The sequence below is a fragment of the Beta vulgaris genome, chromosome 5 (assembly GCF_026745355.1).
Source record: "Beta vulgaris subsp. vulgaris cultivar EL10 chromosome 5, EL10.2, whole genome shotgun sequence".
Classification (NCBI taxonomy): Eukaryota; Viridiplantae; Streptophyta; class Magnoliopsida; order Caryophyllales; family Amaranthaceae; genus Beta; species Beta vulgaris.
Window position 1 is genome coordinate 28,217,144 of NC_079206.1, and position 14,737 is coordinate 28,231,880.

Genomic DNA, 14,737 nt, shown 5'->3' on the forward strand with positions numbered 1-14,737 from the left:
TGTGTTACGAGTGTCCAAGGTGACGCATCACATTACCGAGTACTGACTATGTTGTTACACTTCGTCTATCACTTCTACCTAACTAAGTACTTCTACCTAATTGAGTACTAACTGGCTAAGGCAAAATCTGGTTATTGCAGTTCTGTGACACAATCGTTGCACGTGCCAAATTTAATACCTAACTTAGCCTAATATAGGGTAAGAAAGGGTCGAATCCACGAGGAAGCAAAGATTAATCAAGGGTTGAATGCGATTTAGCGAGCTAAGACTATTTTTGGGAGCTTTTTTTTTATTAGTGAACAACTAATAAGAAATTAGGAACTAAGAAACTAACAAATAGACTAAATGATTCGAATTAAACTATATTAAGAGGACACTAGGGATAGGGGATTCACAAGCTAACAAATAATTAACCAAATTGTCAAGCCAAGGGGATTCATTAGGGTCGATTAGGGGACTAAGTCACTCAAGCGTTTCCTAATTACTCTCTCGGGCTAATTAAGAGGGCTTAATCAACCGATTTTACCTATTCTCATGGTAAAATCAATTAATCAAGCATTTCCACAACTCATAGTGACCCAAATAAGGTCCTAGGGAGTCAATCACCTATTTTCATGGTGAAGCCAACCTAAAATCTAGCTAAAGGTCTATCTAAGGTTTCATTTCTCAATCCTTCACCTTAGATTTCCACAACAAGTTCAAATGGTGATCAATCAAATAAACAATGTAATCAAATTAGCTAGACAACACAGTCTCACCCAAATCACACCCCCAAGCTTAACTTTCAAGGCCAACACATGATTAACAAGGTCACCCCCTTCCCCTAGCTACTAATCTACTCACTAGCCGTGGAAATGAATAAATAAAAAGCTTGAAGCATCAATGGTGAAGCAACAATGGTGAAAATCATATCTAATAAGTTAATCATCAACTAATTACTACTAATCAATACTAAAACAAGTTTAGAAGTTAATAAAGAGAAGAGATAGAAGAAATATTCAAAGATGGATGAAAATCAAATGCAAAACTCCATTGAAATAGCTTCAATAACCCACATTCAAAAGTTTAGATATAGTTTCTCTCTCTAAGTTCTACTTCTCTCTCTAAAAACTCCCTCTAATTAGAACTAATTAATTCAGAAATTAAAAGCTTAGTATTAGAATTATTACAAAATTGGTTTTATACCCCGTAGAAATAAGGGCAAAGTTGTAAAAGACGAAACAAAAAATCAGAAATCTGGACGTTGGAGCGCCCGCTCCTACAAATATGGAGCGCCCGCTTCGGGCTTGGAGCGCCCGCTCCGGGCTTGGAGCGCCCGCTCCTGCACCGCTCGTGGGCCGCTCCAAGCTTCTGCCAACAATGGGAAATTTCGACGATGGAGCGCCCGCTCCAGCCTTGGAGCGCCCGCTCCTTGATCGCCCCAGGGCCGCTCTAAGCTACTGCCATTTGCCTTTGTCTAATATGGAGTTCCCGCTCCTCTTCCTCAGGAGCGCCCGCTCATCTGCTTGGAGCCTCTTCCTTGCTTATCTTTGCTTCAAAACACTCCAAGAACATATTAGATGGGGGAGGGGGGTAGAATGCACATGCAAATGAAATGAACTATATGCAACCTAATAATATGCAAATGAACTAAAACTAAATGCTAAGCATGAGAATATGAGAAATGATGGAAAAGGGGAAGAAAAAGGAAACTAAATGGCCTAAAATGAATCTAAATGACCTAAACTAAATGCAAATAAGTGAACCTAGAGTCCACTTATCAAATTCCCCCAAGCTTGCCAATTGCTTGTCCTCAAGCAATCAACAATCTCAAGGAAACCAATGCATGAATAAAAACTATAAAGGGCATCACAAAATCAAGATCCTCGTCTTATAAGAGGTGTCAAGGCAAAGGGAAATCTCGACCAACTTTCGAAGCTTATAGCCGTCCTTCCTTATCCACAAGTTAGGGGTCAAAGGGGTGGTCTAAGCTAGTGTGCAAAGAAAATGATTGTCTTAGAGGACCCTCAACTATCACAGAAGCCCTCATTGATTTTAAGTGAAACATTTCCCTACAAAATGGAAAAACTCGCTCAACCTTGTACCAATCGCGCCCCACAAGCTCACAAGATCCCCCAAGCTAGCGTATTTATTCACTAGCTAACTTCCTTTTTTTTTTGTTGCAAGGGCCTTAGACTACCTCCTCACGTGGTCTACCTCTCACTCGATAGTCATGTTTCTGAGGCACGGTTGCGAGCACTCGATATGAGACGCGATAAGAGGGTAAGGTAGCTCATACCCAAGGCATTGGAGCATCTCTACGGGCCAAAGCATGATATAGGCTACTAGCCTTGTGGGTTCTAATTCACCACTTATTTGATCCAATTAGCCAAAGGGCTCTTTTTTTCTTTTTTTCTAAAGGCCACTAGCCTTCCACTTAATTGAGCTAAAAGGGTTCTCAAGGTAGCTAAAAGGCTTATCCAAGGTCAAAGGAGAGAGTAAAGACTTTTTATAGGGAAATAGTGACATTAATTCACGCTAAGGCGAGTCTCGGATAATCGAGGGGTCTATTAGTACCAAGACCTAGGCATCCAAGCTTAAAACACCCCTAATACTCCTAACGAGCACATAAGACACTCAAGCTAATTCACCCCTACTCAAAAGCCAAGTTCCCAATCTCTAACCTCTAAATTCATATCATAGAGTTATTCCTTAATTAGGTGATGCAAAAATCTTTTTGATGTTTTTGAAATTATTTTTTAAAAAAAAAATTATACTCAAACTACCAAAGACAAATCCTATATGCAATTTATAAGCTACATGCAAAACTATCATGCTATGCAACTATACTACATGCAAGTCTAAGACCTAAAGAAGATAAGAAGAAAATAACAAGAAAAGTAAAGCAAAAAGATATATACAAAGCAACAAAAAGAGTAGAAATAGGAGAAAGTCATATACAAGAAAAACAGTCAACCATGGTCACATCAAATTCCTCAAGGCAATAAACAATGAAGCACACTCTCCTATCATGCCCCGTAAACCCGACCTAGCAATGCATCCTCTCTAAGACGCGTACCCAAAAAGACACCCCAAACCCTTAAAAAGAAGCCACATCCCGCGAGCATAATCAAATATAAACATCCCCCAAACAATTAAGGCACCGTCCTCGGTGCAATCATTCAAAACAAGTAAAATGGGAGCGGGGCAAAAGGAACTAGTCCTCGTCCATGTGAGATGGACCGTCTCCCGAAGGCGGAGGGCGTGGCATCGAGCCGTAGAAAGCTAAAGGGGCGGGGCCATGAGGCTCCCAACCGCCCGCGTAGCCCGGCCGCCAAGCACCGTAGGGGTGGGGATAAGCGGGATCACCCATGGGGTTGGAACCCCCGGGTGCTCGCCAATCATAGGGTGCGTCGCGTTGGGGCCAATACGGGTACGTGGGGTTGGCGCTCATTCCATCCCGGTACCTCCCCATGTTGAGGAGGCCAATTTGAAAAGTTGACATATGGGTCAACATTTCCACTCTCCACGTGGTGATGGTACATATCATTAGTTTGTACCATCATACCACTCAAATCTTCTCTCATGCCTTGGATCATATTCATCATACGATCCTGGTTGAGAGCAAGATTGTTATAGACCCCCTCGTAGTCAAAAGAGCAGGATGACACTGAGGCACGCCGGCGAGAACTCGGCTCCTCTTGATGGAGAGGAGAGTTGCCGCGTGCGGCCTGGGCTTCCCCGACGGGGGGCTCATAAGGGATGAGAATAATCTCAGCATCCTCCCCGTCGCGATCAAATCGGGTCACCTCCGGGTTTGGGAGGTAACAGTGATGACGACCCCTTACCTTCCAAACAAACCGCTCGGGATTGGAGTTAAAGTCAATCCACTCGGCGGCTCTAACATAATTCAAATCAAGGAAGGGGTTCTCATCAACTGGAGTCAACAAAGAGAGTTGCTCCCCAAACCCAAGAGCGAAGGCAATGATAGTAAACATCCCCCCACAATAAATATCGGATTTGAATAGTTCCCCACGGCGTATAGCAAGACACCGTTGGAGAAATAGAAATCCGAAATTCAGCTTTCCCCCAATTTCGTCAGGGTGATGAGCGGCAATGTAGAGTGCACTCACCTCCTCCGATGCTACCTTACTTGGTTCCTCTTTTGAGTAAATGGAGGTAACCAAGAGGCGGTGAATGTATCTAAGGATGGAGGAATGCATGTGAGAGGAATAACCCGTCTTTGGATCCAAGGGGGCGTATCCGGCAATGTCGCGCCAAAATACGTCCCTTTGATAGAAGACGGGATATTGCAAAATCTCGGGATTGCGAATGGCGTTTGAGGCATCACATTGGAAAATTTCATTAAGTCTCGCCAAAGAGATGCATTGGGGTTGATTGAACAATTGGAAGGAGATTTCATACTCCCCCTCATTTCCCTCAACCTCACGTCTCTCGAGAGAGGCTAAGAATTCCAAGGTGAGGCGCTCATACGTCAAAGCGCTAAACGTGTAAAAGCGTTCCATGCCTAAAACAAATAAGGCACGCCTTACATCAGTCCTTATCCCTAGACTTTCAAGGGTGTCACCATGGAAAAACTTAGAAGCCTTGATCTTTCGGTGCTTAAGTTCGTCATACCAACGTTATGTTCGGGGTTGGCGAACTTAAGAGCCGGAAGGGTGCCCTTTGGGTTCTTTTGGGAAGTGGAGCCATGGTCTTTCTTACTTTTTTTACGCGAATGAAACATGCTTGGAGTTTAAAGAGAATAGCTCAACCAAGTGATGGTTTTGAGAAATTAAAAGACACGAGCTCAACCCAACAAATAAGCACAAAAATAAGGGCACCGACTAAGACAAGAAAAAAAGAAAAAGAAAAAAAAAATCAAAGTAAAAAATAAGAAAAATTAAAAAGAGACTATATATAAAAAAAAAAAATAAAAACAAAAGAAACTAGAAAGAAAAAAAATGGGCTAAGTAAGCTAAAAGGAGTAAGTAATTAAAAGGAAAAAAAAATGAAAGAAATCACACAAAAAATTCCAAAAATCAGATAAAAAATCAAAATCTATCTAAATCTACCAGCTAAGTCCACAAGAAGCACCACAATCATCATATATTCAAATCTAGAAGAAAAAAGGAAAGTTAGGGTTAGGGTTTTACCTCCCTCTTTGAGAGGGGTGAAGAAATTCCCAATTGCGAACAATGTAGGCTATTTCAAGCTTCAATCGTGCTCCTTACCTTTTTTTCTTCAAGAAATCTCCCCCAAACTTCAACTTTTAAGTGATGATGAATTTTCGAATTTGGGGCTTTTGGGCGAAAGTGGGTTCTTTGTGTAGAGGAGGAGAAAATATGAAGGTTTTGTGAAGGAAGTGAGTGAAAATGTTGAGAAATGAAGCAGATATGAAGGTTTGAAGGTTGGGTTTTAATGGAGGTTAGAGAGATAAAAGAGGGTTTGAATGAAAGTTGAGTGAGTTGAGGGGGAATGTGAGTGAGAGAGAGAGACAGGGGGGACGGATGAGAAAAGGGGGAGCTAAAAAAACACGCGTGCGAGCTGGAACGCCCGCTCCTTCAGCGCTCCCCACACGCTCCAACTCTCTGCCTTCCTTCTTGTTTTTGCGGAGGGATGGAGCGCCTGCTCCTGACAATACGAAGCTCCCGCTCCAGCTTTAGAGCGCCCGCTCCTTGAGCGCTCCCCCCACGCTCCAACTCTCTGCCTTCCTTCTTGTTTTTGCGGAGGGACGGAGCGTCCGCTCTAGATTTAGAGGAGCGCCCGCTCCTCATGTGGAGCGCCCCTCTCTGAGCTTTTTTTGCTCGCTCCTCCTTCCCTTCTTCAACACTTAGCCAATTTTTTCATCTTTTTCACTCCTCTTTCTATTTTTCTCATCACAAACCTCTTATTCACTCCTCTTTTTTTTTTTCTTCTTTTTTTTTTCAAAGCTTAGAACCCGGGTTGCCTCCCGTAAGCGCTTCTTTAAAGTCATTAGCTTGACTTCCCTACGATTAAAATTCTCATAGGGAAAGGGGGTAGTCATCCAAAGCAATCTGACAAATGTGCTCAATTTGGGTTCCATCGTGGTATACCTTGAGTATTTGGCCATTTACTTTGAACGTCCCTTTTTCTTCACTCCACACTTCCACCGCTCCATGCGGGAACACCGTTTTTACTTCAAACGGTCCACTCCACCTAGACTTAAGTTTCCCCGGAAAGAGTCTTAGCCTAGAGTTAAAGAGAAGGACCTTGTCTCCTACCTTGAACTCACTCTTCATTATCCTTCGATCATGCCATGCGCCTTAGTTCTCTCCTTATAAATCCTAGCATTTTCATAGGCATCCCGCCTAAGCTCTTCGAGCTCATGAACATCCAAAAGTCGTCTTTCCCCGGATGACTTGAGATCAAAATTCAAAAGCTTGATGGCCCAATATGCTTTGTGCTCTAATTCAACTGGCAAGTGGCATGATTTGCCATACACAAGCTTGTAAGGGGTTGTGCCAATTGGTGTCTTAAAAGCTGTCCTATAAGCCCATAAAGCATCATCGAGCTTTAATGACCAATCCTTGCGAGATCGGTTCACGGTTTTCTCCAAGATGAGCTTCACCTCCCTATTTGACACTTCCGTTTGGCCGCTACAATGTGGATGATAGGAGGTCCCCATTTTATGATGCACCCCATATTTGGAGAGGAGTGCTTGAAAACTCTTTTTGACGAAATGGGATTTCCTATCACTAATCACTGCCGTTGGAACCCCCAAACCTCGGGAATATCACGGACTTGAAGAGCTTGGTAACTACCTTAGCATCGTTTGTAGGAGAGGCGATTACTTCCACCCATTTGGAGACATAGTCAACCGCCACTAAAATATAGGAGTTACCAAGTGAAGAAGGAAAAGGTCCCATGAAATCCACCCCCCAAACATCAAAGATCTCCAACTCTAGAATGTTGGTGAGGGGTAATTCATGCCTTTTTGAGATGTTGCCAACCCTTTGACACCGATCGCAAGCTTTAACAAAGCTCCAAACATCCTTGAACATTGTGGGCCACTAAAATCCACATGATAAGATCTTGGCAACGGTCTTGTCGGAGCCCATATGTCCTCCAAAAGGGATGAATGACATTTCTCTATCACATTTGCTATCTCATCATCGGGAAGGCATCTCCGGTATAAACCATCCTCCCCCCGTTTGAACAAAAGTGGGTCCTCCCACGCATAAAACTTAGAATCATGGAGAAACCGCCTTCATTGTTGATATGTAAACTCAAAAGGAATAATCCCACAAGCCAAGTAGTTCACCATGTCGGCAAACGATGGGGTATCAAGGGCTTTGATGGAGTATAGTAGATCATCCATTAAGCTATCATCAATGGGAACTCATGGAGGGGAGTCTTCAATCAAAGGTAACCGTGAAAGGTGGTCAGCCACCAAGTTTTCCGTTCCCTTCTTGTCTCTAATCTCAATATCAAATTCTTGGAGGAGCAAGATCCATCTAATCAATCGCGGCTTCGCATCCTTCTTGGACATAAGATATGTGATTGTCGAGTGGTCCGTGTACACTACCACTTTGGAGCACACAAGATAAGGCCGAAACTTATCATAGGCAAACACAACCGCTAAGAACTCTTTCTCCGTTGTGGCGTAGTTCTTTTGAGCTGAATCAAGTGTCTTGCTCGCATTGTGAACATGAGGCTTTCCCTCTTTTTTTTGCCCTAAAACGGCTCCCACTGCATAATCACTAGCATCACACATTAGTTCAAAAGGCAAGCTCCATCCGGAGCTTGCACAATGGGGGCAAATAAGGGCATGCTTTAAAGTCTCAAAAGCGTTCATGCAACATCATCAAAAACAAACTCGTTATCTTTTTGCAAGAGGCTAGATAGGGGCCTAGCAATCTTAGAGAAGTCTATGAACCGGCGATAAAAACCGGCATGACCCAAAAAAGAACGCACTCCCTTCACCGTAGTAGGCAGGGGTAACTTCTCTATGACCTCAATCTTGGCCCTATCTACCTCAATTCCCTTGTGGGAAATCTTGTGTCCCAACACAATGCCATCCTCAACCATGAAGTGACACTTCTCCCAATTAAGCACTAGATTCATCTTTTGACATCTTTGAAGCACATTTTTCAAGTTCTTGAGACAATCGTCAAAAGATGAACCTACCACGGAGAAGTCATCCATGAATACCTCAATGGTGTCTTCCAACATGTCCGAAAAGATGGCGGCCATACATCTTTGGAATGTAGAGGGCGCATTGCACAAGCCAAATGGCATCCTTCGATAAGCAAAGGTACAAATGGACAAGTGAATGTAGTCCTTTCTTGGTCATCGGGGTGGATGGGAATTTGAAAGAACCCCGAATAACCATCAAGGAAACAAAATGGGAATGACCCGCCAACCTTTCCAACATTTGATCTATAAAAGGGATGGGGAAATGATCTTTCCGGGTGGCCTTATTCAATCTCCGGTAATCAATGCACATACGCCACCCGGTCACCGATCTAGTAGAGATTAGCTCTCCCTTTTCATTGGTGATGACGGTCATGCCTCCCTTTTTAGGGACCACATGGACGGGACTAACCCACCGGCTATCGGAGATAGGGTAGATTATCCCCGCCTCAAGGAGTTTCAAGACCTCCTTTTTGACCACTTCCTTCATATTGGGATTCAACCTCTTTGAGGCTCAATAGAAGAAGCATGATCGTCATCAAGATGAATTCTATGCATGCATAGGTAGGACTTAGCCCCTTGAGATCTTCAATGCTATGCCCAATGGCACTTCTATATTCCCGAAGGACATCAAGAAGTTGAGTAAGTTGAGTGCCTTCAAGCGTGGCATTGACCATCACCGGGTAAGTCTCACCAAGAAATGCATATTTTAAAGAAGGGGGAAGGGGTTTGAACTCTACCTTGGGAGGAGGCTTAGAACTCTCCTCCTTAGGTGAAGGCACCTCAAGGACTTCGATCTTCTCCTTGACAATAGGTTGGAGAGCATCCATGGCAAGCTTGAAGTTCTTCCCTTCCTCATTATCCTCCAAATCCTCGCCCAAAAGTACATCTTCCAAAGGGTCCTTCTTATTCCTCATACCCTTCAAATCAAGACCTCCTCATCAAAACTATCTATCTCTTCACTTCTTCCATGATTGGAGACTTCATTGATTGCTTGAAGGCAAACTCCATGCTCTCATCTCCTACCCTTAATGTAAGCACATCACGTTTCATATCAACAAGAACCCCGCCGTTTTAAGGAAAGGCCTCCCAAGTATAAGAGGAACTTGTGAGTCATCCTCCATCTCCATAACCACAAAGTCACAGGGATGAAGACCCTTCCAACTTGGACCGGCACATCCTCCAACTCTCCAATGGACCTTCACCGATCTATCGGCAAGTTGAATGACCCTCTTGTAGGCTTGAGTTCAAAATTAAGTTGCTTAGCTATGGACAAGGGCATCAAACTCACACTCGCCCCCAAATCTGCCAAGGCCCTCTTGGGCTCCAAGTCCCCAATCTTCAAAGGAATAGAAAATGACCCCGGATCTTCAAGCTTCTTGGGGAGCTTGTTTTGAAGTACGGCACTAACTTCGGCGGTCAAAGCAATAGTAGCACTTTCCTCGAGCTTGGTCTTATTGGAGAGGAGCTCCTTAAGAAACTTGGCATAAGTGGGCATTTGAGACATGGCTTGGAGGAAAGGGATATGCACTTGAAGTCCTTTCATGACTTCCAAGAACTTCATGATGAATTTATCATTGAGTTGTTTCTTAGCTAACCTTTGAGGAAAAGGAACCGGAGGCACATAAGCCTTGGGCGCTGCTTGACTAGCCTCGTTGTATTGCTCATGAACTTCTTTCTCTTGCTCGGTACAACATCACTTTCATCCTCCTATTACCTCTTCAAGAAGCCTGTCAACCTCCCCTTCACTCCCCCTTTTCTCAACTTCCGGGCTTTCATTCACCTCACTAGGCATCTTAGGCCCCTCATAATTTGCTCCGGATCTCAAAGTAATGGCCTTGGCATGCTCGTGAATCACGGGTTGGCTTGGAATTGAGTAGAAGAAGAAGTGGTGTTGCTTACTTGTTGGGCAATTTGAGCAAGTTGGGTCTCAATCATTTTGTTGTGAGCTTGCATTTGTTGCAAGGAAGAGTGAATATCTCCAAATTTCTTATCATTATCGGCATTGGTCTTGGTTTGTTGGGCAAGGAAAAGTTGAAGTGTAGACTCAAGTGATGAAGGCTTTGGTGGGTTAGGCTCAAAGGGTGGTCTTTGTTGTGGTTGGTTGAAACCGGGTGGTCGAAGTTGGATGTGTAGTTGTTGTGATTTTGTGGTGGAGGGTGTTTCCATGATCCTTGAGAGGGGTTGTTCCACCTCCCTTGGTTGTTGAAGTTTGAAGGCCCCTCTTGCCTTGCACCAACCCATGCGACATGTTCCGTAGATCCTCCACAATAAGAGCTTGCATGATCGGTGCCCCCACAAATTTCACAAGAGAAAGCTTGGGAAGGTGGTTGGCTTGGGGATGCCAAGTTCACCTTCTCAATTTCTTAGCTAGAGTGTCTAGCTTGGCATGGATATGATCCATAGCATCTACATCATACTTCCCTTTGCCACTAGCCTTCTTGCTTGTAGACCTTGTGTTCCCCGAAGAGTAATGCCTCACAACCTCCTCTATGGTGGGCTCAATGTTATCAACCGGTAGTTTGGTGAGTTGACCCCCCGCTCCGGAGTCAAGACCAGCTCTAGTCATGGGAAGCAACCCATCATAGAAGCTTTGCATCATCAACATCCATTGACTATACCCATGGTGCGGACACGACCTTCGGAGGTCTTTGAACCTATCCCATGCCTCATCCAAACTCTCATCCTCATCTTGTATGAAATTAGAAATCTTTTTCCTAGCCTTGGAAGTCTTCTCTTGGGAATAGAACTCATCAACAAAAGCCGACGTTACTTGTGCCCAAGTAGTCAAGGAATCTGGGGGAAGAGACTGTAACCACTTCTTGGCCTTCCCGTAAGAGAGAAGTGAAAAAGATTAAGCCTCACGAACTCTTGATTAACATTATTTTCATTGACCGTGGCACAAAGCTCAAGGAAGTTCGCCAAATGGTCAAGTGGACACTCATGAGTAAATCCTCCATAAGGCTCTTGCTTGATCATTCTAATCAAGTGTGGAGAGAACTCAAAGTTAGCGGTTGTTGCCGGCCTCGTATCCCATTTTGAGCTCAAATGCTTCGGGGTGACCATAGTCCCTCAAAGCTCTTGGAGCGGGTGGATCCTCCGCCATGATACTAGAAGTAGAAGAACGGATTATCTTCCTCAATACCTCCCCGGTTGCTCCTCACTAATAGCTAGCACCCTTGGTTCCCGAAAAATCCTCCTCAACTCCCGTAAAGTGCCCTCAAGATTGTGGTCAATTGGAAGCAGATGATCTCTTCGCAACCTTCTTGACATGCAAACACAAAAGCTAAAGGGAAGATTAGCAACAAAGGTTTACCACCAAGTAGCAAGCAACCAATCGGTAACTAAAGAAAATAAAAATAGAAAAGGGAGGGGAATAGAGTTGACTTAGACTCAAAAATCATAATTCAATGCAATGTAATCTGTTGCTTCCCTGGCAACGGCGCCAAATTTTGACACGGTCGTTGCATGTGCCAAATTTAATACCTAACTTAGCCTAATATAGGGTAAGAAAGGGTCGAATCCACGAGGAAGCAAAGATTAATCAAGGGTTGAATGCGATTTAGCGAGCTAAGACTATTTTTAGGGGCTTTTTTATTAGTGAACAACTAAGAAATTAGGAACTAAGAAACTAACAAATAGACTAAATGATTCGAATTAAACTATATTAAGAGGACACTAGGGATAGGGGATTCACAAGCTAACAAATAATTAACCAAATTGTCAAGCCAAGGGGATTCATTAGGGTCGATTAGGGGACTAGTCACTCAAACTTTCTATTACTCTCTCGAGCTAATTAAGAGGGCTTAATCAACCGATTTTACCTATTCTCATGGTAAAATCAATTAATCAAGCATTTCCACAACTCATAGTGACCCAAATAAGGTCCTAGGGAGTCAATCACCTATTTTCATGGTGAAGCCAACCTAAAATCTAGCTAAAGGTCTATCTAAGGTTTCATTTCTCAATCCTTCACCTTAGATTTCCACAACAAGTTCAAATGAAGATCAATCAAATAAACGAGGACATCAAATTAGCTAGACAACACAATTTCACCCAAATCACACCCCCAAGCTTAACTTTCAAGGCCAACACATGATTAACAAGGTCATCCCCTTCCCCTAGCTACTAATCTACTCACTAGCCATGGAAATGAATAAATAAAAGGAAAAATTGACAAGAGAGGTCTGAACTATGGTCAATAATTTTTAAAAGGTACCAACTTTGGATTAACCTGTGGAGGTCCTAACTATGGGGGGTCCTAACTTTTATAGGTCCTTACAGGTTGCCAACCTACGGAAAACCGGTAAACCCTCACGTGACTTCATTAAAAAGGCACGTTAGGTTGTCTTGTAGCCTAAAATCTTTCTTTCTCTCTTTCTTTCTCATTCTTTCTGTCTTTCTCTATCTTTCTCTTTCTTTCTCTGTGTTAATCTCCAATGGAAGCGCAGAAATTACCCAATTTCTAAACTGGTCAAGGGAAAAATACAGCGCACAATGTCATCATTCCCCATCAAGATCACAATTAAACCACCAATTACAATCTTCAGCAATCACTGCACAATCAGCCAATAAATCAACCAAATTACCCCAACAAAAATCCGAAAATGAAAATTCAGAAAAAGAAAATTTACCAGATGATTGATAAGTGGAACGGCAAGGAAGAAGAAAGAAGGAGAGAGAAGAACAAAAACCGCCGAACTGCATATCATAATTCAATGGTGTGAGATGCCTCACATCAATAACACTCCAAGAAAATTTACCAGATGATTGAATTTCTCTCTCCAAATGTAAATTCATAACAGAAAATTGCTTTAAAAGAGAGGAGAGAGAATTTGGAGTTAACTTGTAAGAACTGCAAAAGTGATGTGTAATGGTGTGAGATGCCTCACATCAATAACACTCCATTAAAGCGCGCAGAAGGAAGAGAGAGAAATTCAACCTTGCAAACTACAGTAGTAAATGAAACTTTATAAGCAAAGAAGTTCAAGATAATTCACTTACTAGGGTTTCTTCAAAATCGTGAAACTTGTCTGCTCTCCTTCTTCATTCAACTCCAAAATTGCACAGTAATGGCGATGGAGGAGGAAGATGAACAGTTCAGGGTGTTAATTTTAGGGGGAAAACAATTTATTGGGTCTGTTAATTTTAAGGGGGAAATAATTTAATGCGTCTGTTAATGGCCAACTTGTAAAACTTACTTTCATTAAACATCATGTGGGACCCTGTTTATGACCTATGTTTCCAGTTACAAGTCACACAGGACCTATAAAAGTTAGGACCCCCCATATTTAGGACCTCCACAGGTTAATCCAAAGTTGGTACCTTTTAAAAATTATCGGCCATAGTTCAGACCTCTCTTGTCAATTTTTCCTAAATAAAAAGCTTGAAGCATCAATGGTGAAGCAACAATGGTGAAAATCATATCTAATAAGTTAATCACCAACTAATTACTACTAATCAATACTAAAACAAGTTTAAAAGTTAATAAAGAGAAGAGATAGAAGAAATACTCAAAGATGGATGAAAATCAAATGCAAAACTCCATTGAAATAGCTTCAATAACCCACATTCAAAAGTTTAGATATAGTTTCTCTCTCTAAGTTCTACTTCTCTCTCTGAAAACTCTCTCTAATTAGAACTAATTAATTCAGAAATTAAAAGCTTAGTATTAGAATTATTACAAAATTGGTTTTATATCCCGTAGAAATAAGGGCAAAGTTATAAAAGACGAAACAAAAAATCACACTAGTGGAAAAATGAAGAAGGGCTACGCTGAAAAAGGCCTGTAGGGCTGCGCTTTTTGACAGCAGCCCTTTCAGTAGCAGCCCTTCACTTTTTAAGTAGGGCTGCGCTAGAAAAGCGCAGCCTAAGCTAGAAGGGCTGCGCTAGTTATGAAAAAGCGCAGCCCTTCTAGCCTAGAAGGGTTGCGCTAGTTAGGAAAAAGCGCAGCCCTTCTGAGCTAGAAGGGCTGCGCTTTTTCCTAACTAGCGCAGCCCTTCCTACCAAAAAAAAAAAAAAAAAAATTTGACATTTTTTTACTCATAATCTCACATTCTCTGAAATTAAACAGAACAGAAGAGAAACGAAACGAAAATACTAAACCCAAAACAAAAAGAAAGAATGAAATGAAAATGAAAAAAAGGAACAAAAACTAATATACAAAGAGAAATATACAAGAACATTAATCAAAACAAAGATGAAAATACAAGAAATTATATACAAAGAGAAGTATACAAGAACATTAATCAAAATAAACAAAGAGAAGTATACAAGAACATTAATCAAAACAAAGAGAAGTATACAAGAACATTAATCAAAATATATAAACAAAGAGAAGTATACAAGAACATTATAGATCTCAAAATACAAGAAATACCTCCAAACATTAACCTAATAATGTTTAAATACATAAAACAAAACCCTAATACATAATTTAAGGGGAAAAAAAATTTCGAAAAAACTTAAAATGGCTATTTGGAGGCTTAAACGAACTCGGATGGCTTAAAAAGCCTAAACATCACGGCATAGCGGTGAGTTTGACTCGTTGGCTCGTTCCGCTTCCGAAAAGGTATCACAATAGGCAATCGGACTCCGTCGG

General features: G+C 42.1%; 1 protein-coding gene and 1 non-coding gene across 2 annotated transcripts; one reads left to right on the forward strand and one right to left on the reverse strand.

Moving 5' to 3' along the window:
• Positions 1-6,176: 6,176 nt before the first annotated feature.
• Positions 6,177-6,652, reverse strand: LOC125497313 (uncharacterized). The gene has a single exon (XM_048643893.2). The coding sequence runs from the start codon at positions 6,626-6,628 to the stop codon at positions 6,242-6,244; it is 387 nt and encodes a 128-aa protein (XP_048499850.1). The 5' UTR covers positions 6,629-6,652; the 3' UTR covers positions 6,177-6,241.
• A 4,101-nt stretch (positions 6,653-10,753) lies between these two features.
• LOC125498013 (small nucleolar RNA R71) lies at positions 10,754-10,860 on the forward strand. Its single transcript, XR_007274785.2, has one exon. It is a non-coding gene; the product is annotated as a small nucleolar RNA R71 (small nucleolar RNA).
• Positions 10,861-14,737: the final 3,877 nt, after the last annotated feature.